At 38.3% G+C, this 22193-nt stretch overlaps 1 protein-coding gene across 1 annotated transcript in view; it reads left to right on the forward strand.

Moving 5' to 3' along the window:
* The window catches only part of LOC127196099 (solute carrier organic anion transporter family member 6C1-like), a 67758-nt gene that overhangs the window by 31063 nt on the left and 14502 nt on the right, over nt 1–22193 (forward strand). Inside the window, exon 9 of the mRNA XM_051153682.1 lies at nt 6367–6520. Within this exon, the coding sequence (XP_051009639.1) occupies nt 6367–6520 (154 nt within the window). The remainder of the gene's footprint in view (nt 1–6366; nt 6521–22193) is intronic.

The raw sequence follows: 22193 nt of genomic DNA on the forward strand, positions 1-22193 counted from the left end.
TTGTTTACCAGATCTGGATGAAGGTTTGGTAAGTGAAATCTATCAAGAAAATTGTCTGTTTCATTTAGATTTTCAAATTTTATGGTGTATAGTCCTTTGAAATAAGACCTACTGATTCTTTGGATTTCCTCAGTTTCTGTTGTTATGGCTCCTTTATCACTTCTGACTTTGTTGATTTGGATAGTGTTTCTCTTCCTTTTAGTTAGTTCAGATTAGGGTTTGTCTTGTTGATTTCCTCAAGGAACCAGCTTTTGCTTTTGTTGATTCTTTGAATTGTTCTTTGTTTCTAATTTACTGAATTCAGCCATGTGTTTGGATATTTCCAGCCATCTAGTCCTCTTTGGTATATCTGCTTCCTTTTTCCCTAGGCCTTTTAGGTGTGCCCTTGAGTTGTTTATATGAAATGTCTCCAATTTCTTTAGGAAGGCACTTAGTGCTATGAACTTTCTTCTTAGCACTGTTTTCATTGTGTTCTTCAAGTTTGGATATGTTGTGCCTTCATTTTCTCTGAATTTTAAGAAGTCTTTAAGTTCTTTATTTTCTGACCCAGTTGACGATGAACACAGAGTTGTTCAGTTTCCAGGAGTGTGTAGAATTTTTGTTATTTTGGTTGTAGTTAAGGTCCAGCTTTAGTCTACAGTGGTCTGATGAGATGCAAAAGTTTATTTCAATCTTCTTGTGTCTATAGAGGATTGCTTTGTGACCAAGTATAAGGTCAATTTTGGAGAAGGTTCCATGTGGTGCTGAGAAGAAAGTATATACTTTTCTGATTGAGTAAAAGCTTCTGTAGATGTCTATTAAGATAATTTGATCCATGACATCTATTAGTGTCATTATGTCTCTGTCCAGTTTCTGTTTTTTGACCTGTCCTTTGGTAAGAATGGGCTGTTGAAGCTTCCCACTATTAATGTGTGGGGATCGATGTGGGCTTTAAACTTTACTAATGTTTCTTTTACAGCTGTGGGTGCCCTTGTATGTGGGGCACAGATGTTCATATATGAGATGTCATCTTGGTGGAATTTTCCTTTGATGAGTATGAAGTGTCCTTCCTTATCTCTTTTGATTAACTTTTGTTGCAAGTCTACTTTATTAGAGATTTGGACACTCCAGCTTGTTGGCTCACTCCCCTTTATTGGAAAATCTTTTTCCATCCCATTACTCTGAGGTCATTTTGATCTTTGTTGCTGAGGTGTCTTTCTCGTATGCAGCAGAATTATGGGTCCTGTTTATGTAGCCATTTGGTTAGCCTATCTTTCTACTGGAGAGTTGAGTCCACTGATATTAATGACCAGTGACTGTTATTTTATTTTGATATTGGTTGTGGTAGAGTCTTTGTGTGCCTATCTCCTTTGCTATTGCTGTAGTGAAGTTATTTAAAGCCTGTGATTTGGGGGTGTAATTAAGCTCCTCAGGTGGGAGTTTCCCTTCTAGTATTGTCTGTAGGGCTGGGTTTATAAAGATTTGTTTAATTTGGTTCTTTTTTGGAATATCTTGTATTATCCATCTGTGGTGAATGAAAGGCTGAGTATAGTAATCTGGATTTGTATGTGGTCTCTGAAAGTTTGCCCAGGCCCTTCTGACATTTCTGGACTCTACTGACAAGACAGGTGTGATTCTGATAGGGTTTTTTTTTTTTTTATCCTGCACCTTTTAATATTTTTCCTTGTTTGATAAATTTGGCGTTTTGATTATCATGTGACAGGAGGATTTTCCCTTCTGATCTAATCTATTTTCTCTTCTGTAAGCCTCTTGTATGTTTATAATCATCTTTCTCTTTAGGTTGTGGAAATTTTCTTCTATGATTTTGGCGAACATACTTTCTGATCCTTGGAACTGTGAATCTTCATTCTTCTATAAGTATTATTGCTATGTTTTGTCTTTTTAAGTTGTCCTTCCTATCTTGGAAGTTTTGTGTCAGGTATTTTTCAGTTTTAACATTTTCATTGATGATGGATTGTGTAAGTGTATCTACTGCGAGTGTATCTTCAACACTTGAGACTCTTTCCTCCCTCTCATGTATTCTTTTCCTTGCTTACCTCTGAAGTTCCTGTTTTCTTCCCTAATTTCTATATCTCCAGAATTTCTTCAATTTGCTTTATTTATTGTTTCTGTTTCTGTCCTCAGATCTTGAACCATTTATTGAATTCCTTTACCTGTTTGTATTTTCCTGCATTTGTTTTTAATTTTTATTATCATTTATTCATGTTTCATCTTGATTGTAATCACTTTGCACTTCCCTTCCTGTTTTCATGCTCGCTCCTGGCATATTTCTCTGCCCTAGACCACTGACAGGTTGGGTCCTCTTCCCCACAATCTAATCACAGCCTATCAGGTCTCCTCTAGCTAGCCTGCATCCTCTCCCTCTGTTTTCTCTCAGGGTCCTCCACTAAGAGACATTGATCAAATCAAGGGAACTTGAGTTCCTTGTGGTGGCAGGAACCCACTCCACCCCACTGCTTTTCCCTCAGTTCTCGATGTGGAAAATGAGCTGTCCATTGGTTACATCTGAACAGGAGGCCTAGGGTCTCTGCTTGCAATGTCCTTGGTTGATGAATCACTTTGCACAGGACCACCTGGGTCAGGACCCTCCAGGCTTGATAGTCTCCTTGTGGAGCTCTGGAAACATCCCATCATCCCTCCGTTCCCTAACTCTTGCATATAATTCACACCGTTTAACTCAGAGTATCGCTGTTAGTCTCGGTATCTGTCCCAATCTCCCGTTAGTTGAAGTCTCCTAGGCGACACATATGTTGGGCTAATATCTACTGAAAAGTGAGTATATACCATGTGTGTCTTTTGGGTCTGGGTTACCTTTCTCAGGATGATCACTTCTAGTTCTATTCAGTTGTCTTCTTATAGAGACAAGTTGAGCTTTAGAGGTACAGCTGAGGCTGTTTCTTTGGATCCCAGGCACCAAAAGGACCAAGGTTGGAATCTCATGACCCTGATACCTGGAGGAATCCATGAGATGGTGAGCATAAGTAGGTGACCAGAGATAGAAATCATGCTCAGGGGGAACCCTGGGATTTGTTCTGAGGATTAGCTAGGAACCTGAAGATGAACCCCCTTTTTACCTCACTGTGGGCTTTCTTATTTCCTGGGAAACACAGGCACTGGTGTTTTGAGATCCACAGCAAGACCTGTCACTTGTTCTATAATCACTGCTCTCCTGCTGATCAGATACTGTGCATAATCAGTGCTGCCATATTGGATCAATGGAAACCCTCCTCTTCAAGGACTTCTTTTTCTGTTCTTTTGGGGTTTTAAGAAAAGATGTCACTACGTATACCTGGATGTCCTTGAAATTCACTATGTGGACTCCACTGGCCTCAAAATTACAGAGATCCATCTGCCTCTGCCTCCCAAATTCTGTGATTAAATGTGTACACCCCCACGCCTGGATTCCAAGGTCTCTTAAAAAATGAGCCACTGAATATAAAAAAACATTGAAAAATTATATGTATAAAAGATGTGTTTCTGATCATATAAAACATCTAATATTTGCTTTGTTAGTACTAAGAAGAGAAACAACATAGTTAAAATAGAGAAATAATTTTAACAGAATTTCATCATGTATGTACATATTATAGATGGAAGTAAATTCACTCTCAGTAGTCACTATAAAAATGTGATTCAAACATCACAATCTTAACTATTGTTCCCATATGAGAATGCCTAAATCAATGAATCTATACTGTTACAAAGAAATGTGCAGAACAGTTCAAGTTCCTATATACTGCTTAAGTGCTTCATGTCCTACTTACAATTGTCTCCCTAGGATTGGATTCTTTTTGATGTTTGTCTTACATGAGGAGAATTTTGATACACAGTTTTTCCTGGTATGAGGGGGAAACAAACAAACAAAAATCTAAGCTCATGTTGCAGGTGGTAGATATCCACCACTCATTCCTTGGAACTCATGTGTTGCTGCCCTACACTTGTGGGTTCTGCACAGCAAGTGCTGACAGGAGGCAGATAGCAGAGGGAGAGCTCTGAGTTCAGGTCAGATCTTACAGAACGTGAGCCCAGAACTATTCTGTCTACCATGCCAAGGTGTGTTCTCACAGAAAGCCTTCCTCTTCCTCCTCCTCTTCCTCCTTCTCCTCCTCCTCTTCCTGCTTGTCTTCTTCCCCTGTCCACGCTCCTCTCTTCTCACCCTCCTCCCCACATACATTCTCTCCTCTCCATTTCAAAAAGTAATTGACAGGGATTTTTATCACACTTGTATCTGCTTTCTTCATACTTGCTATGGTTCTGATTATTTTTTCCTGATATTAATAAACATCTCAATGATTGTACACAATTATTTGTCACAAATACTGAGAGGATCCCATGTTACTACTGCTCTTTTAAGGGTCAAGAGTCATTTTCTGTGAGAACCCAGATTACTCTGAAATCCTGATATGTACTTAAACAAAAATTTCCTTGTTTTTCTCAGAGAGTCATGTACCCCAAGTTTTGGCACCAGTTGAAATGGTCCTTGTAGGTGTCACAGCAGGTAGTAAAATGAACTGCTAAGAAGTGAGAATGAAAACTTGTTTCAAACTTTAGGGAGTGTGATGACAGCAGCTTAATGTCAGCATATTTAAACACAGTACACTTGGAGGAATATTCCCTGGTGTTATAAAATTTCCACTGCACAGAGAAGCTAAATTATTTTGAGGCTCAAATCATGTTCCAAGAAGATAGGTTATAGACACAGGCTGCCAGTTTTAGCTTAAGGACCTAAGGCAGAATTTGGGGTGGTTATGGTCATATGTACAGTGTAGAGACTGTATAGGCAACTAGCCACTTCTGCTCCTGGTTGTGGGAGCTCTGGGATGCCAGTGATGTACAGGTGATGTAAGGACCATTTGGATTACCTTGGGGGCATGTCTGTGAGCACTTAATATGGCCTACCCAACAAGTAATATAGACCACCAGTATGGTCATCACTTCCAAACCACAGAATACTGAATCGAAGTACAGGCTCTGTGCCAAGTCCTTTGAGTGAAAAATCTGTGTGTGTAATGTTTCTGGTTTCCCTGGTGACTTGGGATCACAAGAACTTTTATGTTCCTAACAATAAGCCACATTGGAAAACTAACAGGCTTCTGGGAAAAAAAAAGCAAAAAAAAAAAAAAAAAAAAAAAAAAAAAGATAACTAGAGAGGTGGCTCAGTGTTTAAAAGGTCTTCTCCTTCCAGAGAGCCTAGGTTTGGTTGGGATGCTCATAACTGAACAAAGCTCTAGTCCACAGCAACCCAGTGACTTCCTTTCATTTCCATGGATGTTACACTCATGCAGAATACATACATACATTCCATCAAATTTTGCATACACATAAAATAATTCTACTTATATTAAAAACATACAATCCTGGCATAAGGCACATGTCTTTAGTTCTAGCATTCAAGGAGGCAGGGCTGGAAGATCTCTGAGTTTGAGGCCAGCCTGCTCTACAAAGACATCTTAGGCCAGCCTGCTCTACACAAAGAAACCCTATTACTAAAAAACAGAAAAAAAAAAAGGAAAAACTTACACACAATTTAGTATTCTACTTTTATTACCCAAGAATCATGAAAACATGTGTATAAAGCAAAAAAAAAAAAGAGACCATTTGTTTAGTACCATGTGATTATTTTTTATAAAATGTCATAGATTGTCAATAATGAGAGGATCTACAAAGATGTAAAGGAAGTCTTTGAAGTGGGGGAGTGACATCCTACTATAAGAGTTTATGATATTTTAAAAAATGACTCGTGCAAATTTTATTATAGCATAAAATTGATCCAAATGGTATATTTTTAAGAGTTTTTAGTTTACATGTTTGAGTATTGACATGCATGTATGTTTATGTACCACATGCATGCCTGGTACCCAGAGATACAATAGGGCATGGTATCCTCTGCAATTGGAGTTATAGATGGCTGTGAGCTGCTATGGAGATGTTGGAAATGAAACTTTGTTCCTCTAGAACAGGTAGTGAGTGCTCTTAAGCTATCTCTCCAGGATTATCAATGGTGCATTCTTAAAAGTGCATTTTGTTATGTTTTTATACTTTAGTAAATCTGTGAAAAAGAAATTATTTCAATAAGTATATGTATGGTTCATATGGATACCTTGATGCATAATGCATTAACAATTTAAGTGGAGGCTGGAGTAATGGCTTAGAGGCTAAGAGCACTGACTGCACTTCCAGAGGTCCTGAGTTCAATTCTCAGCAACCATATGGTGGCTCAAAACCCTCTATAATGTGATCTGACACTCTCTTCTGGCCTGTGGATGTATGTGCAGGCAGAGCACCATATAGATAATAATAAATAAATAGATTTTTTAAAAACTATTTAAGCCAGTATTATAATTGTGTTTAATATCAAATTCACAGCACAGGTAAGATTGGAAACCTCACAGCTCCATGCAATGTAAAATGTGAGTGCTTAAATTCCATCCATATTGCTGTATGTGGAAGAGATGAGACTGAATATTTCTCTCCATGCTTTGCAGGCTGCAAAGCTATGAAATTCTTAAGTGATGAAAAGGTAAATTTTATTATGCTTCTTTCTCTCCAGTGACATGCTCAATATATAGATAGTGAGAAGACTTTACTCCTAACTTTCTAAGATATTGCTGTCATATTTTTCTCAGATTTAATTTTAGCAGCATGGAAAGAAATCTTACTTTATGTTTCTCAAATTCCCTTTCAATATCCATCTCTGAACTTTGAACACAATCTTTCCCAAGCTTTAGGGTTGCCTGGTACTATGCCGTGAGGTATCTTTCCTTCAAATGCGCCTTCTACTGGATTCAAAATGGCCACACTGTATTTTTCAGATATTTCTCTATTTCTGCTGAACCTTATCTCAGATACGAATGACTTTTTAAAATGAGAAGTTGAATCCAGTCATTCTACCACTGAGCTACATGCCCATTCTTCGTGTGTGTGTGTGTGTGTGTGTGTGTGTGTGTGTGTGTGTGTGCACCAAATCTTACCATATGTATGAGGCTTTCACAGAACATAGCTGATATTCTAGAAAATTGAGCAACAGAGAACTTATATTATTGGGAAAATAATGACTTAACTGAATTGAATATGCTAAAAACTCTAATTACACATCTCATGGTACCAACATGAAAGTTCTTATTTCCCCATCTGTAGCCACAATTCACTTTTTCTTACTCCTAGTACTGTCATGAGAGCAAGTTCCTACTCTACCAGTTGCCTAAATTTGTTCGGTTCTCTTTTTTATTATGTGTGCATGCATGTTTTGATATATTGTATAGGTGTGCATAGAGGAAGGACACCCAAGAATGAATAAGAGTATTTGATACTTGAAAATTGGAAAATTATTCAATTTCAAAATGTGAAAATGGAGTAGTGATTATAGGACAATCTCTGATGTCATTCCTCAGGAGCAGTCCACCTTCATTTTTGAGGCAGTCTTTACAGACTTAGAGCTCTACCAGGTAGACTAGAGTTCCTAGCCCCACGCACCCCAAGCATCCACACACGTCTGTCTTTTCAGCCATGGGCTTACAAACATATCACCATGCCAGGAGTTTTATGTGGGTGCAGGTTATCAAACCCAGGTCCCTTTCTTGGTGCCTCACTTATTAAATTATGTCCTCAGACCCGGGGTGCACATTTCATAGTTGCACATGCATCTTCAGTTTCTACCTTTTAACTGGAACAATGTTGTGAATCAAGGTACCTAAAATCCTGTTTCTTTTCCTCTGTCTCCTGGACTTTTGTGAAGGAAATAGGGCAGTAAATAGGATATAGTCTTAGACATTGTTTCAACATGGTTAACAGGATTTATGATTTTGTATCATAAGATTTTTAACAAGCATTAGTATAAAAAGATTTAAGTCATTTATAAATCATTCTTCTAAAATGTTATATGGTAAAATAGTATTTAGGTCTTTAAAATATGGGACACATCTAACTGCAATACAAAATTGTTATTTGTTCTTGTTGTTAGACACTTCCATGTCTAACTTATTAAATTATAATTTATCAGAAGTGTGAATCTTGGTCAGCCATATAATGGGGGTAGAAGGTAAAATTATCTTTGTGATCTTGTGATCTTAGTATTGTTTTTAACTTTTTATTGATTTTTTAAGGGTTTCACATCCTCAACCCCAGTCCCACTAGTCTCTCTCTTTCCTTTTATCTGCGCTTTACCCTTGCAAACTCCCCCACAAAAGAAAATTAAAAGCCACAAACAAAACAAACTATAAAAAGCAGGAAGCTGTAGTGTGACACAGCATATCCTACAGTATAGCCATCTACCCAAACATCTTCACATGCAAGTGATCATTGCAATGTGTAATTGGTCTGCTCAAGGTCTCTGGCTTCTGTCACACCATCGATATTGGATGATCACTGGGACTCCTTCCTGTTACCCTGCTGTTACCCTGTGTCACGGAGTTCCTGCAGCTTTGGATCAGAGGGACAGGCCCTTTCACTCACTTCCACAGTTTCCAGATGGTGTAGATTTTGCAGTGGGCCAACTGAAAGTCCTGGAAACTGATCCTGGAAGGTAACTGAGCTGGTCAGCCTGCTGGCTCTCCTTTATCTGTAGCACCAGGATCAGCTCTCCAACACTGCTCCAGCTAGGTCACCCAATCCTGCCATCATCAGGAGGCAAGGGTCAGCTCTTCTACTGTTATGATCTCAGAGCAACCTCATCAGCACCCATGCTCCAGTGTTGGCTCCACTATGCAACCTAGTCAAGGCAGGAGGCCCACACTCCCAAGTGCTGCAGCCAGTGAGGGGCTGAACCTGTTTTCCTTCTCATACACTTGGGGCTGATCTACCCCGCCCTTGCCATCAGGGCCAGCCCTACTGTGTTTTACCTGGGAGGTGCAGGGCCTTCTCTCTCAAAGGTTACATCCTGTCAAGGGTAGGGGCAAGTTTCCCAGCTCCCATGACCTGGAGACAAGCTCTTCTAACTACCTCATGTATCAAGGGAGGAGGAGTAGGGCATCAACCCATGCAATGTTACAGCACATGCCCACCAGGTCTCCTGGGGTCTTGCCCTTGGAGCTGGCTCACCTATAACTCAGGCATCTGGGCCAGATGTTCACTCAAAGTCCAAGTACAGTTATCAATATTGAATTACTCTCCTTTGTGGGAAATCCTTCTTTGGAACATTCACCTCAAGAAATTCTTTATAATTTTCTTATATTTCTATAAGGCATAATAAATTCATAATGCAGACCAAATATAGAAAGATTCCACAAATTACCCAAACACAGATAATACTTAAAAATGGCAAAACTGAAATATTTACAATGAAGAACATAGCTGCAAGAGTTGTATAAGTTTTGTTCGAAACAATATCTCTGAAGGAAAACTGATTATTGTTATACCAACTTGACATGGATGGAACCGAAGAGTATACAGAATCACCATTAACTTTAAATGGGACAGAACTAAAAAGCAAAATAATTTTGACAACACTAAGGAAAAACACTGCCATTACTAAAATTGAAGATGTCTTTTCTTCAAATTAATAATTTAGACAGTGAAGTTCTTTGAGACCATGCCTTAGGCTTCTAAAGATACTCACTTTTTAAAAACATATTTATGTAATAAAATCCTTGGACTTACCAGTGGTTTTGTATTATTAGATGATTTTTTTGTTGTTGTTGTTAGCTGATGTATCTCTGAGTGTAAGTTAGCAACACTGAGAACTTCTATCAGCGTGTTTTCTAGCTCAACAGAGATGTCATCCTCCTTATCAATGGAGGAGCTACTTCATATTATCTAAAGCATCAAGTAGTATCTTAGGTGCCAAAGGATGGTGATGGTTTTATGTCAGAGTTTATGCTCTATTATAAAGATAAAATATGCCTAGAATAAGATGGCATATGAAAATTCATAAATGGAATTTGTCTTTTACATTCCAATTTGTAACATAACCCAAACAAAGAAATTGATGTAGAAAGACAGAGAAACATAAAGCAAGTCATCGAATAGCTGAATGAGGAGATACAGTCCAAGCAAGAAGCTATTAATGTGCATCTCATTCACCAAAGCATTTATTTGCAAGTGAATAAATTTCTAAGTTGTGATTTTATTTTGCGTGGCCAAAAGATTAGTGAATGTTTTTTTAAACAGAAAGATGCCCTTAGTGTCGCCATCAGAAATATCCTGAAACTGTTTTTCATAACTATGTAGTTTTTTATATACAAGTTATTTATTCATTTAGTTAAGTGTGTGTGTGTGTGTGTGTGTGTGTGTGTGTGTGTGTGTGTGTGTGTGTGTGAGCCGGAGGTTGGTACTGAATGTATTTCTCTGTTGATTCCTTCCTTAATATTTGAGGTGGTGTCTCGCCTTTGATCTGAAGATCATCAGTGTGGTTAGGCTGTACGGCCAGTAATCTCTAGAGAATCACATTTCTTCCTTCCCCAGCCCATGCCAGAACTGAGAGGAAAGATGCACTTTGAACATAGGCCTTGAGTGTTTAAATTCAGTTCCTTTTGCTGCATGGCAAGCACTCTACTGAATAAGCCATTCCCTAAGCTCTATTCGCTTATAGGTCTTTATTTTTGCAGGTACTTCTACACTTTTGTTTAAGAGATCAAGAATAAAAGGCACATACCTCAATATTTTTATTGAAAATAGATTTTATACAATATATTTTTATTAAAGTGTGCCCACATTAAACCCCCAATAGACCCTCCCCACTTCCTCACGTAATTAAATCTGCAGCCTTTCCTTCTTTCTATCATTATAAAACGAGTAGGCAAGTAATAATAGTAATGATAAAAAGATAAAATAAAATCAAACAAAACAAACAGCTGAGAAGACAAGTGGCCAAATAAAAAGCACAAGAAACACATGCAGATGCTGAGAGACATATTCAAATACACAAAAATCCCATAAAAACAAAATTAAAAACCACATATATAAGCCATATATATGTAGATAAAAATACACAAATTAAAAAAAATTCCTAGACAATGTATTAAGAGACAAAAAAATCAAAATATAACATTTATTTTGTTTTCTGTTGGTCAGCTACTGAGGGGCATACAGCCTACCACTAAGAGTAGTTCAGATGTCCAGTGAGACTTATTTGGAGAAACTAATTTTTCTTTAAAAGTGGGTGTCTGCATAGCCGTGAGTGTCCTGGATTCACTTAGTAAACAAGGCTAGCCTCAGCCTCACATCAATCTTATTGCCTCCACCTCCCAAGTGCTGGGATCAGGAGAATCAACATATGAAAAATGTTTTTTTACCAAAAGCAATCTACAAATTCAATGCAATTCCCATAAAGACTCCTACATCATTCTTGCAGACCTTGGAAGATCAATTTTCAACTACATATGGAAAAACAAAACCAGAAGGAACATTACTAAACTCATTTTATGAGGCAACAGTCACCTTGATAAACATACCACAGAAAGACTCAATCATGAAAGGCAATTTCAGACAAATTTCCCTTATGAACATTTATGCAAAAATACTCAATAAAATACTCACAAACCAAGTCCAAGAATACATCAAAAATATTCACCATGACCAAGTAGGATTCATCCCAGGCATGTAGGGGTGGTTCAATATATGGAAATCCATCAATGTAATCATCATTTAAACAAACTGAAAGAAAAAGTGTATGATTATTTCCTTAGATGCTGAGAAAGCATTTGAGAACATCCAATACTTATTCATGTTTAAGTCTCAAAGAGATGAGGGTTATGAGACACATTCCTCAACATAATAAAGGCAATATACAGCAAGCCTATAGACAACATCAAAATTAAAGGAAAGAAACTGAAATTAATTCTACTGAAATCAGGGACAAGGCAAGGCTGTCCACTGTCTCCTTAACTCTTCAAGACAGTACTTGAAGTCCTAGATAGAGCAATAAGGCAACTCATGGAGATCAAGTGGATACAGATTGGAAAGGAAGAAGTCAAATTATCACTATTGGTGGATCATGTGATAGTATACATAAGTGGCCATAAAAATCTACCAAGAAATTCCTACAATTGATAAACACTTTCATCAAAGTGGTCAGATACAAAATCAACTAAAAAAAAATCAGAGGCCCTTCTGTATACAAAGAACAAATAGGCTGAAAAGAAGTTAAGGAAACTACACCCTTCATAATAGCCGCAAATAATACAAAGTTTCTTGGTGTAACTCTAACCAAGGACGCAAAAGACTTGTATGAAAAACCTTCAAGTTTCTGAAGAAAGAAACTGAAGAAGATGCCAGAAGATGGAAAGCTCCCCCATGCCCCGGGATCAGGAGAATCAACATAGTAAAAGTTGCCATCTTAACAAAAGCTATCTACAGATACAATTCCCATCAAATTTCCTACATAATTATTTAAAGACAATGAAGATGAATTCTCAACATCATATGAAAAAGAGAATAAAACAAAAAATGCAGAATAGCTAAAACAATCATGTACAATGAAAGATCTTCTGGAGGAATAAACATCCCAGATCTAAATCTGTACTATAAAGTAACAGTAATTAAAACAGCATTGTACTGGCCTACCAATAGGCTGGTTCATCAATGGAATTGAATCAAAGTCCAAGAAATAAATACACACAACTATGGACACTTGATTTTTGACAAAGAAGCCAAATCCATACAATGGAAAAAGATAGTATCTTCAAAAATTTGTGCTGCTCTAGGGAGATCCAAGATGGCGGTGTGCAGCATGGACTGTGTTTAGAAGCTCCAGTAAATGATTCGGGAATTGCATGGAATTCTTAACCAGGAACACCAAGCTCCCCACCCAACTACACAGGGAGTACTCCACAGTTCGAAAGGACCAAAATACAGAAAACCTGCATACCCCTGCACACACAGGAGGAACGTAGATGTTCTTGGACCAGAGCTGCAGCAGGTGAGGTTTGCAGCTGAGAACCCTCTAGCAGAGGCAATTGGTGTGGTGACTGGTGGGAGTTGCTGTAAGAGAGGGGATACAGTGCACGCTTTAGGCCCCATTACCTTAGCTGAAGCCGGAGCACGATTTGGGCCAAGTGGCCCAAGCTCAACTCTGGCACATGCTGCTCATGCCCCGAGACCAAAACTGGACTCGGTGTGTGGTTTGGGACCATAGAACCTATTTGGACATGGTGGGCAGTTTGGGCCCAGAGAATCTAACTGAGCTTGGCGCGCGGTCCTGGTCCTGAGACTCTGGCTGGACTCAGCATGTGCTCCGGGCCCTGAGACTCTAGCTGTACTCATCACACTCAGTGTGAGGTTTGGGCCAAGACTCTTCTGGATTCAGCCCTAACTGGACTAAGTGGGTGGATAGAGCCTCAAGACCCTTTTAGGTCCAGACACTCAAACTGGACTCAGTGTGTGTGCGTTTTGGGCCACATGACACTATCCTGGACTCTGCAAATGGTCTGGGTCCTGAAACACTATCGGGAACCACTGACAAGTGGTGCATCAGAGCTCCGGGACTAAGGAAATCTCGGGGAGACAGAGGGTAGAGTGGCCATCAGACCCCCTCCACACGACCTGATTCACTCCCTGGAGAGGTCCGGTGCCACAGGGGACCCAGAGGCTGTAGACACTTTGGCCTGGACCAGCACACATTCTGAAACCCAAGATGAGTACAGGGGAGCTGGTGTTCACTAGCTGTGATATACCCAAACTATAGGGCTAATCTCCTGCCTTCCATAAAAGTGAAGCATCAGAGCTTCCAGCCTAGGGAAATTGAGAGAAAATGGGTGAATTTATCTTCAGACCCCCTCCACCCAACTCCAGAAGTTACCTGCAAGACTGTAAGATAACTAAAGGACAGTGTAAAATTACACGCAAAAAACAAAAGCAAGAACAAAAAAATAAAAACAATACGGCATCTCCAGATCCCAGCTATCCTAAAGAAAGCAACCCAGAGAACTCAAACACAAAGGAAATATAAGAAAATGACCACACATCCTTAGTAATGAGGATGATAATGGAGGAAACAAATAAAATTCATCATCAAATGCAGGAAGACACAGCGAAACAGATGGAAGACATAAAAGAGTTCTATAGAGAGGCACTGAAAAAAATTTAGCAAAATACAAACAACCAGATGAAGGAAATCAATAAAACAGTTCAAGATCTGAAGGCCTATAAAGAGGCAATAGAAAAAACTCAGGAATATACAAACAGTCATTGAAAGAAATCAATGAAACAGTTCAAGATCTGAAGATGAAAATGGATTCAATGATAAACACAGAGACAGAAGAAAAATGGGAATGTGAGAGCTCAGAAAGGAAAGCAAGCAACACAGAGGTGAGCCTTTCTAACAGAATCCAAGAGATGGAGGAATGAATCTCAGGTCTAGAAGGTATAATCCTAGATCTTAAAGCAACCATTAAAGAAAATGCTAAATGTGGAAAAATCCTGACACAAAACATCCAACAAATCAATGACACCATGAAAAGAAGAAATCTGAGGATAATAGGTATTAAGGAAAGAGAAGATGCCAGACACCAACGCCCAGAAAATATTCTCAACGACATCTTAGAAGAAATCCCCAATTCTAAAGAAAGAGATGCTTATAAACATACAAGAGGCCTACAGAACACCAAACAGAATAGACCAGAAAAGAAAAACTTTCCATCACATAATAATCAAAACACAAAATATACATAACAAAGAAAAAAACATGAAAAGCTGCAAGAGAAAAGGGGCCAAATAACATTTAATGGCAAACCTATCAGAATTACACTCGGCTTCTCAGCAGAGACCATAAAAGCCAGAAGAGCCAGGACAGAGATCCTGCAAACCCTAAGAGACCACAGTCAGGCCAGACTACCTTACCCAGCAAAACTATCAATAACCATTGATGGAGAAAACAAAATATTCCATGACAAAAAACAAATTCAAACAGTACCTAACCACAAATTCAGCTGTACAGAAGGTGCTAGAAGGAAAACTCCACCCCAAAGAGATAAGCTACAACCAAACCTACACAGGAAATAGATAACTACACCATCAAAAAAACACAACCACACAAATGCTCTACTAAAACTAACATCAAAAATAAGACTCTTAACAGTCACTGGTCATTAATATCTCTCAACGTCAATGGTCTCAATTCTTCAATTAAAAGACACAGACTAATTGAATGGATGCATAAACAGGGTCCAACATTCTTCTGCATTCAAGAAACACATCTCACTCATAAAGATAGAAATTACCTCAGGGTAAAAGGCTGGAAAAAATGGTCACAAAAAACGAGCAGGCATAGCCATTTTAATATCGAACAAAACAGACTTTTAACCAAAATTAATCAAAAGGGATGAGAAAGGACACTTCATACTCATCAAAGGTAAAGTCAACCAAGATGACATCACAATTGCAAACATCTATGCTTCCAATACAAGGGCACCCACATGTAAAAGATCTATTAATGAAGCTTAAACCACACATCGACTCGACACAATAATAGTGGGAGACTTCAACACCCCACTCTCGCTGAAGGATAGGTCATTGAAACAGAAACTAAGCTGAGAAATAACATCATTAACCAATGCCATGAATCAAATCAATCTAACATACCTACAGAACATTTCACCCAAACAGAAAGGAATATACCTTCTTCTCTGCACCTCATGGAACCTTCTCCAAAATTGATCACATACTAGGTTACAGATACAAGAGGATTGAAGTAATACCTTGGATCCTATCAGATCACCATGGTCTTAGGCTGCAAATCAAGAACAACAGAAATAACAAAAAGCTTACATATACAGGGAAACAAAACAACTCTATTTAATGACACCTGGGTCAGGGAAGAAATAAAGAAAGAAATTAAGGACTTCTTGAAATTCAATGAAAATGAAAGAACAACTTACCGAAATTTGTGATATACACTGAAAGCATTGCTAAGAGGAAAATTCATAGCACTGAGTGCCTTTAAAAACAAATTGGAAACATCCCACATAAGCAACTTAAGGACACAGCTGGAAGTCCTAGAAAAAAAAGAAACATAAACACCGAAGAGGAATAAACATCTGTAAATAATCTAACTCAGGGCTGAATTAATGAATTAGAAACAAAGGACACAGTCCAAAGAATCAAGAAAACCAAGAGCAGGTGCTTTGAGAAAATCAACACAATAAACAAACAGATAGCCAGGCCAACTAAAAAGCAGAGAAACAGTATCCAAATCAACAAAGTCAGAAATGAAAATGGCAACATGACAACAGACACTGAAGAAATACAAAGAATCATAAGATCCTACTTTGAAGGCATATATGCCACAAAATTTGAAAATCTAAGGGAAATGGATGATTTTCTTCATCAATTCCACTTGCCCAAATTGAGTGAAGAACAGATAAACAAGCTAAATAGTCCCATTTCCCCTATAGAATTAGTAGCAATCATTGATAGTCTCCCAACTAAAAAAAGCCCAGGGGCAGATGGTTTCAGTGCAGAATTCTACCAGACCTTCAAGAATGTGTTAATACTGATACTCTACAAGCTCCTCTAAAAGACAGAAATGGATGGAACATTACCAAATTCTTTCTATGAGGCCATAGTCACATTGACACCTAAACTTCACGAAGACCCAACATAGAAAGAGAATATCAGACCAATTTCTCTTATGAACATCGATGTAAAAATATTCTATAAAATACTTGCAAATCGAATACAAGAATGTATCAAAGATGTCATTCACCACAACTAGGGAGGCTTCATTCCAGGCATGCAGGGATGGTTTAATATACAGAAATCCATCAATGTAATCCACCATATAAACAAACTGAAAATAAAAAACCACATAATCATCTCTCCTTACATGTAGAGAAAGCATTTGATAAAATCCAACACCCACTCATGTTTAAAGTTTTGGAGATATCAGGGATACAAGGCACATACATCAACATAATAAAAACTATATACAGCAAGCCAATAGCCAAAATCAAAGTAAATGGTGAGATACTTAAGGAAATTCCTCTAAAATTGGGAACAAGGAAAGGCTGCCCACTCTCTCCATATCTCTTCAATATAGTACTGGAAGTTCCAACCAGAGCAATAAGACCTCAAAAGGAGATCAAGGGTATCCAAATTGGAAAGGAAGAAGTCAAATTATCCCTATTTGCAGATGATATGATAGTGTACATAAGTGACCCCCAAAATTCCACCAGAGGACTACTACAGCTGATAAACACCTTCAGCAAATTGGCTGCACACAAAATTAACTCAAAAAGGTCAGTAGCCTTCCTATATACAGATGACAATCATTCAGAGGAAGAAATTAGGGAAAATATTTAGGAGTTACTCTAACCAAGCAAGCAAAGGACTTGTTTGAAAAAAATGTTAAAACTCTGAAGAAAGAGATTGAAGATGACCTGAGAAGATGGAATGATCTTTCTTGCTTGTGGATAGGGAGAATTAACATAGTAAAAATGACCATCTTACCAAAAGCAATTTACAGATTCAGTGCAATCCCTATCAAAATAACCTACACAATTTTTTAAAGACACTGAAAGTTCAATTCTGAACTTCATATGGAAAAACAAAAATCTCAGAATAGCTAAAACAATCTTGTACAATAAAAGATCCTCCAGAGAAATCTTCATACCTGATCTCAAGCTACACTATAAAGCAACAGTAATTAAAACAGCATGGAACTGGCACAGATATAGGCTTGTTGATCACTGGAATCAAATCGAAGACCCAGGAATGAACCCACACACATAGGGTAACTTGATTTTTGACAAAGAAGCCAAATCTATTCAATGGAAAGAGGATAGCATCTTCAACAAATGAGGCTGGTCTAACTGTATGTCTACATGTAAAAAAAGCAATTGCACATATATTTGTTACCATCCACAAAACTCAAGCCCAAGTGGATCAAAGACCTCAACATAAAATCAGAGACACTAAATTGGTTAGAAAAAAAGTGGGGAAGAGCCTGGAACACATTGACACGGGAGAGAACTTCCTGAATAGAACACCAACAGCCCAGGCCTTAAGGTCAACAATTAATGAATAGGACTTCATGAGGCTGAGAAGCTTCTTTAAAGCAGGAGACACTGTCAACAGAACAAAGTGACAGCCTACAGACTGGAAAAAGATCTTCACCAACCCAACATCTGACAAAGGTCTAATATCCAAAATATATAAAGAACTCAAGAAATTAAACACAACCAAACTAAATAACCCAATTGAGAAATGGGGCTCAGAAGTAAACAGAGAATTTTCAACAGAGGAATATCGAATGCCTAAGAAACGCTTAAAGAAATGCTCAGCATCCTTAGCCATCAGGGAAATACAAATCAAACAATTCTGAGATTCCATTTTACACCCATCAGAATAGCTAAGATCAAATATTCAAGTGACACCACATGCTGGTGAGGATGCGGAGAGAGAGGAACACTCCTTCATTGCTGGTGAGAATGCAAACTAGTACAGCAACTTTGGAAATCTATCTGGCGCTATCTCAGAAAACTGGGAATAGGGCCTCCTGAAGACCCAGCTATTCCACTCCTTGGAATATACCCAGAAGATGCTCCAGCACACAACAAGAACATTTGCTCAACCATGTTCATAGCAGCCTTATTCATAATAGCCAGAACATGGAAACAGCCTAAGTGTCCCTCAGTAGAAGAATAGATAAAGAAACTGTGGTACATTTACACTATGGAGTACTACTCAGCTATTAAAAACAAGGAATTCCCGAAATTTGTGGACAAATGGATTGAACTAGAAATGATCATAATGATTGAGTTAACCCAGAAGCAGAAAGACTCAAATGGTATATACTCACTTATATCTGGCCACTAGCCCAAGGGGCATGTCCCATGAAAATCTTCACTTACCAGGAAAGCGGGACAAAGGGGAGGATATCTTATGAGACCTCAGTGAGAGAAGCAAGGAAGAATGGGGAAATGGAAGGATCCAAAGGGTGCTAGAAATATACAAGAACATTACAATGGGCAGATGTGGGCTCAAGGGTCCTTCTCAAACTATAGCACCAGCCAAGGAAAATACATGCAGTAAACTTTGAACACTTACCCAGATCTAGCCAATGGACAGGACATTCTTCACCGTTGAATGGAGAGTGTGGTCTACTTTCACATGAACTCTGGTACCCCATATTTGACCACATCCCCTGTATGGAGAGGCATGGTGGCACTCAGAGGAAGGATAACAGGCTACCAAGAAGAGATTTGATACCCTATGATCATATACATGGGGAGGAGGTCCTCCTCATTCACAGTCATAGAGTAGGGGTGTAAGGAGAAAATGGAAGTGAGGAAGGGAGGAACGGGAGGATACAGGGATGGGATAACAATTGAGATGTAATATGAATAAACTAATAAAATACATTAAAATTTTTGTGCTGTCTAACTGGATGACGACATGTATAAAAATGCAAATAGATCTATATTTATCACCCTGTATAAATCTAAAGTCCTAATGTATTAAATACTTCAACATAAGACATGACAGACTAAATCTGTTTAAAGAAAAAGTAAGGAAGAGCCTTGAACTCATTAGTACAGGAGAAAACTTCCAAAACAGAACACCAACAGTTTAGGTGCTAAGGTCAACAATTCATAAATGGGAGCTCATGAAACAGAAAAGCTTCTGTAAGGCAAAGGACACTGTAAGCAGAACAAAACAAGAGCCCACAGACTAGGAAAATATCTTCTCCAAGCCTATATCTGACAAAGAACTAGTATCCAAAATATATGAGGAAATCAAGAAATTAAACACCACCACGCCAAATATCCCAATGAAAAAATTGGGTCAGAACTAAATGGAGAACTCTCAACAGAGGAATATCGAGTGTCTGAGAAACATTTAAGTATATGATCAACGTCTTTAGTAATCAGGGAAATATATATCAAAAATTACTCTAAGATTCCATCTTACACCAATAAGAATGGCTAAGATAAAAAACTTAAGGGACATGCTGGCAAGGATGTAGAGAAAACGGAACACTACTCCATTGCTTGCTGGAGTACAAACTTGTACAATCACTTTGGAAATCAATCTGGTGCTTTCACAGAAAATTGCGAATAGTGCTACCTCAAGACTCAGATATACCTCTCCTGGACATACATGAGAAAGATGGTCCACCATATAAAAAAAATATTTGCTGAACTATGTTCATAGCAGCTTTACTTGTAATAGCCAGAATCTGGAAACAACCTAGATGACCCTAAAGTGCAGAATAGAAAAAGAATGTATTATACATTTACATAGTGGGACACTATGCATCTATTAAAAACAAAGAAATCTTTAAATTTACAGGCAAATGGTACTAGAAATGATTATCTTGAGTGAGGTAACCCAGACTCAGAAAGAGATGCATTATATACATTCACTTATAAATGGATATTAGCCCAACATAGATGCCCTCTTAGAGACTCCACCCAGCATGGGATCAGGACAGATACTCAGACTTGCAGCTGGACACTGGTCAAAGAACTAGGAGTTGTATGGAAGAGTTGGGAGATAGAAACTTCTCACTGCCCTTGGGCTGCTAGGTTGCATGTACTTTTCTCCAAACCACTTGAAATGCAATGTTGGGTTTTTTTGTACTGTGACAAATACCTGAGGAAACAATTTGAAGGAAGAGAGAATTATTTTTGCTCATGCTTTCTCATGTTAATCCATTGTAGCTTCCTTGCATTGGTATTAATTCTGTGGGAAATCACTAATGTGAATCGGTGAGAAGATGAAAAAACTTGGATATGCCTGGACTAGCTAATTTTTTTGCACCTTTGTTTTTCTTTTTCCCCCTTTGTATTAGGCATAATTGCTCACATTCAATTCCATAAACTAACCTCTGGAAATGGTGTACACAAGCCAAATGGATAATCAAAATTCACCACTATGAAGCTATACTCTTATATTCTACCTGTCTCTAGATTCATATATAATTTCCGTTTTGTTTTGTGCTGTTAGTAGCCTGGAAACAATTTTTATTTTGTTCATTGTTCATTCACAGTATATCGAGAATCTGGATCAATTTGTCATTTGTTATCCTATCCCTTCCTAGCAAATTACCAATACTCTTTTGACTTTAAGTAACATTGTTAAGACCTCCCAATTTTAAGTTTAGAACCAAACACATAGCCTGACTTAGTTGCACAGAAAGAAGTCAGGGTGCAGGCCCAAGCTTTACTCTGTACACAAGCTCTGCGACGGACTGACTTGTAAGTGTATCTGGTTTCTTTGAGCTTCAAAGTAATAAAAATCTGTATTTCTTTGTGAGTTAATAACATAGGCAGTTTTAGCTTTCATGGACCACTCAAATACTTGAATAGATGAAAATCTTTTGCTCATGGCTTTGAATCTCTGGTGTCAGAATGAGCCTGGTACAATTTGAAGCTCACCTAGTTAGGTGAGGTTTACCCAAAGTAATCTCTTTTTCTTTTCACTGTACTTGTAATATAATTTAGAAAAGGAACTAAAATTCATGAATTCTTTGTCATAATATTATGCAGTTATGGATAACTGATGGAAGAAATCACCAGAGCCATCTTGAATTACTTCCTAGCAGAGACTACAGGGAACTTCTGTAGATTGTTCCATATCTTTTAGTACTTCCTATATGTTTCCATCGGTTTTGATTTTTAAAGACTACATTCTTCTCTCCAAAGAAACCCTGACCAGTTTCCTTCCACTCCACTCCTCCCAATCCAATTGCCCTCAGTTTGCCTTTTCCCCAGATCCATTTCCATTCTGTTTCCTCTTTAGAAAAGAACAGCCCTCAGGAGGCAACTGTCAAATAGGACAAAACAAATTACAATAAGACAATTAAAAAGCCCTCATATCAATCCTGGACAAGCAAATCCAACAGGAAGAGTCCCAGGAGAGGGCAAAACAGTCAGAGGTACACTTCTTGCACTCTTAGAAGTCTCACAAAAACACCAAGTTTGTTATGCCATAACATACACAGAGGATCTGGTGCAGACACTGTGCTTGCCACTTCTGTCTCTTTCAGCCCATGTGAGTCCTGCTTAGTTGATTCAGTATAACAGGTTCTCCTGGTGTACTCAATTCCTTCTGACTCATCCATTTTTTTTTTCTCTCACTCTTCTGCGAGGTTGCCCAGTTTCCAAGTGGAAGGACCTAATGGACTCCTCTAACTTAGACACCTTCTCTCCCACAACATAATACTTGCTGAGGTTTTCTGCCCTTCCTCCCATCTGCTGCAGGAAGGAGCCTCTCTGATGATAAATAGACAAGGTACCAACCTATCAGTTCAGCAGAAT

This window comes from Acomys russatus, chromosome 12 (genome assembly GCF_903995435.1).
Source record: "Acomys russatus chromosome 12, mAcoRus1.1, whole genome shotgun sequence".
In the NCBI taxonomy this organism is placed as follows: domain Eukaryota; kingdom Metazoa; phylum Chordata; class Mammalia; order Rodentia; family Muridae; genus Acomys; species Acomys russatus.